The sequence below is a fragment of the Nematolebias whitei genome, chromosome 4, assembly GCF_014905685.2.
Source record: "Nematolebias whitei isolate Nwh7 chromosome 4, NemWhi1, whole genome shotgun sequence".
Classification (NCBI taxonomy): Eukaryota; Metazoa; Chordata; class Actinopteri; order Cyprinodontiformes; family Rivulidae; genus Nematolebias; species Nematolebias whitei.
In genome coordinates this window covers 55,890,788-55,895,013 of record NC_056501.1, presented here as the reverse complement: position 1 = coordinate 55,895,013, position 4,226 = coordinate 55,890,788, and the positions used below count along the sequence as shown (strand labels likewise).

The following is a 4,226-nucleotide window of genomic DNA, read 5'->3' as shown; positions in this document are numbered from 1 at the left end:
GGATGTCTCACCGTCTCCTTTTTGTTACGTCCTTCACATGAGCTCCTTGCGTTGTTTCCTGGTGGAGAATCTATAAAAAAAGGTCTGTTTTCGATCTTTTTACAATTCCAGTCGTGTGACCGGACATTACATCCAATAACGCAGCAATTTCGGACCATTGCTAAACTGTTTTAACCTACTTAGATTTTTTTTTAAAAGTCAGTGAGAAAGCTTGTTTTCGACAGTTAATATGGAGGGCAATAAAAATGGCGGATGCGGCCCAATTCTATCCCATCAGCCACCGCGCCACGGACAAGTGAAGTCACGCTCTAAAGCTCTATACATAAAATGATTTTAAAAATAGTTTCCACCGTCCATCACAGACCCGTCCCGGTCCGCCTGTCTGCCAGGATCGGGGTTTGGCCTTCATGATTACGCGAGGTCAGGGTCCGGGCAACTGCCTTCTGTGAGTCAGCAGCACGAGTCAGCAGCCTGCAGAGCACACAAGGCCGGGATCCGGAGCCCGAGCTCCAAGTTGACACCACAGAGGATCTTCCAGGGTGACCAACAGAGCTCAGAGCCAGGGACATGACGCCCTGCCCGGCCTGGCTCTCGTGGAGAGGGCCGGGGAGACTGGTGGAGCTCCATCTAGCTTGATCTGAATTTTGTCGTCAGCCACCAAACACAAAAAACGCCTGCACTTCTGCATTAAACACGGTGCTGTCATTATCGTTTTTAAAACCTTTAAAATAGGTCCAGCCGCTGCTCCGGGTTCTGAGAAATTGCAAATGAAGGATCAGTGTGAAAAGGCTTTGAAAGATCTAGTGACTCCTCCCCCTGACCAATCAGTGACCGACAGTGTTCTGATGTCACGTTTTAAGTCCTGCTTGGCCTCAATGGAACCGCAGAGAAGTAGGTACTGAAAAAACAGGCTGGGTCCACGATGAAGGCCCTGTGGAAAAGAACACGGAACTGGCTGGAGCAGGGTGAAGTGGGGCCAAGGAGGAACTGTGGAAAAGGGGCTTAAGTGTCCTGAGCCACATGTGAGCACGGCTAACTACGGGTCACTGCTCCAGGATCCCAGCTCCACACAGTCACCTGAAATAAGCTGTAATGTAAGTAGACCAGCACTTACTGGCTGATGTTGGCTATGGTGTCCATCCAGCTGCGGATGCGAACCTTGTTGCGGATATTTGGCGGATTGCTGAACTCGTGAACTAAAGCAATATGATACGGATACGGTCCCTGGAAGAGCTGCCGCTCCAACGCCACGGAGTCGATCTGAGGAGAACAGAGAGAAGTGTGACATCACACTTTGAGTGACCAAACTCTGGACATGCAGTTTACGCAACTTCATTAATCTATAACCTGACTTGGCTGTAAGTAAACCTTAATGTTTTTAGTGCAAGACATCTAAGTGGGCAGGAGTTCCTGAGTAGGTAGTGGATTTATTTTTATTTATTTATATTTTGCTTGTCCATGGCAGCACAGAGTGATGGATCCTGTTAACCACCAGGCCAATAATTTGACGAAACTATACTTTAAACAATTTAAAAACTATAAAGCATAGTTTACTCAAATGATTGAGGTGGCCGGTTTATCTATATATGGTGGCAGCCATCTTAGATTTTGATGTGGCAACCCAGTTTTCAGTGGTGACCTGTCTGACACCTAGATACAGCCACACAGTAAAAGGGAAGTCGGTACCTCACTTAAGGTATCATGCTCGCAACACGGCTGGATGGAAAAACAAACAGAGGTTGTTTTTAATTCCCTGTCTTTGCTCAATAACAGGGGACAATTAAATAAAAACAACCGAAGGGGCTGCAGGCATTGTAGACCAGTGTTTAAGCTGTGCAGTATTCTGTTTTAAACTATGTTACAACCACAAACCTCAAAGTATTTTGACGGTGTACCATAAACACGATTACCTTTTCAATGGACAGCAAATAATAAACTCAGACATGGATGTGTCTACTTCCTGGAACAAAAGAAGCAGCACATCAGCGATGAACCCAGCAGTACACAAACCTGGTGCATCGGACGCATGTAGATGATGCGGTTTCTTTCAGGAGGCATCCGAAGGATCTGATCCAGAACCTGCTCCATGTCAAGCTTCTTACACTGAGCGAAGTCGAACCGGTTCACGATGGGCGCACGTTCGATCCGCAGCTGTTTCAACACTCGACATCGAGTGGCTGTAGAGAGGGCGAGCAGGTTAGATTTACACACTTGTTAAAACGGTTTTAGTAAATTATACTTTTTTGTTCATTTTCTTCCTCAGAAAACCCGGTATTTTACAAAACTCTCAAGAAAACCTGGAGTAGCTTAAAACACAACAAACAAAATAACCTGAAGAGTAAAGCCATAAAATTAAAGGTAGATCCAGATAGTTTGTGTTTTGTCATGTTTGGATATTGTATTTGTAAACACAAACCAGACAAATTAAATCGATGGATCTTTAGTTGGTTAAAAACAGAACTTTACCGTGGATGAACATCATTTTGGGACAATCTCTGAGGACCAGGTCGGTGATTCCACAGTTGGTCAGTGTGATGCCCACCAGGTTCTTACTCTTCAGGGTTAAAACCTGTTTCAAAGTGTAGAATGAACATATGCTGTATATATTCATAAATTAAACGGATTCTTTCATTTTTCTGGACTGTATAATGTCGTGCATTGAATTTAATAAAATGTAACGTGAGACGTTAATTATCTTTGACCCATCAAAATGAACGTGGTCATTTATTTACAGAATCAAAATTTAACATCACACATTTACATTAATTTGGCAAAATAATTTCAACAACAACATGGCTAATTTTGCAAGCTGTACAATTTGATTAACCATACGGCGATGGTTGAAAACCTTGCTTCACCACAGACATTTCTAAAAATATCTGGATTAATTTGCTAGCAGATAGAAAAGTTTAAAGATGGAAAATGAAGTTTAAGTTGAGAGAGATGGGTGAGGGAATTTGTCTGTTATACCAAAACAGCACGCTCCTTCTAGACCAGCTTGACCCAACGGTACACTTTGGTTGAGATCCACTCTTTACCTTTGCAGATGATAGTTTCAGCGTTGGTGTAGAGCTTTCCTTTCAACTCTTCCAGCGTCTCCGTAAGAACAGCTAAACCTCAGGAGTCGTGAGGTCATCCCAGAACAGACATTTCATAATTCCCTGATAATCTCTCGTTCAGCTTATTTTTCTTCCTCCAGCATCCTGAATTCCAGCCTTCTGAACTCTGGAACTGCTGGAACCAACTCACAGCATTCTCTCAGCGTTCTCCTCAGCGTTCTTCCCAGAACTGCCGAGAACTTCTCAGAACTACTGAGCTCTCCAGAACTTCGACCGGAGCTGGAACCTCTTGCAGAACTTCCTTGAACTAGGAAGTGTTGCACCTTTTAAAAAAGGTCACTTCCGGTTCATTTGAGAACTTTCTGATTGGTCGATGGACCAAAGCAGAGGTGTGTTTTTGTGATGTAAGGTGTTATTAAAAAGTCAAGGAAAAAGATTAAGTGTTTAAGAACAGACAGAAGATTGTTATGAAGAACTCAGACTTCGTGGAGTCAATTCTCTAGTATCTTCCTGTAAAAGTTAAACATGACATTTCTTTTTCAGTAAACTTGCAGTTGACCGAAACTTGAACTTTGACCAACTTACACAACTTGCTCATTTCAGACAGACGATCAAGAAGTTGAATCATTACTCTGTAACAAACCTTAACATGAATTCTACTTTGCATGAGGATTAAAATCATTATTACTGTTTCACAGTTGATTTAAAAATGAGTAGTTCACTTCAACATTTAAAAATGGTTTGAACTAACACAATTTGATTATCAAACATTTGTAAAATAGTAATGATAATAGAAAGTAGTGTTCTTTCACTTGATTAATTCAAGAAAGAAAGTCTCAGGATGGGTCAACCTGTATTTCTGGATTCAAATCAATGAAATGACAGTTTCTGTCCCATAAGGTCCTTAAGGTCAGGATTTGACCTCAGGCCTAGTTCACTACAAAAGAAAACACAAAGTTTGTTTTCTCAGTCATCCAGGTATATAACAACAAAAAAGGTTGAATCATGTCATCTGGACTTCGTTTTTTTGTTAAAAAGAAACGTTTCGCCCCTCATCCAAGAGGCTTCGTCAGTCTGAGGCCTAGCCATCTGGTATTACCCAGAAGCCACCCTGACTCTTGTGTTTCAAGCCTGCCTCAGATACCCCTGAAGTCTGGCCTTTTCACT

The 4,226-nt window shown here is 42.4% G+C and overlaps 1 protein-coding gene across 1 annotated transcript in view; it reads right to left on the bottom strand.

Moving 5' to 3' along the window:
* fbxo38 (F-box protein 38) overlaps window positions 1-4,226 on the bottom strand; it is a gene marked incomplete in the record, with an annotated part of 122,247 nt that overhangs the window by 13,202 nt on the left and 104,819 nt on the right. Inside the window, 3 exon segments of the mRNA XM_037675128.1 lie at window positions 1,115-1,260; window positions 2,011-2,177; window positions 2,467-2,569. Coding sequence (XP_037531056.1) covers window positions 1,115-1,260; window positions 2,011-2,177; window positions 2,467-2,569 — 416 coding nt within the window.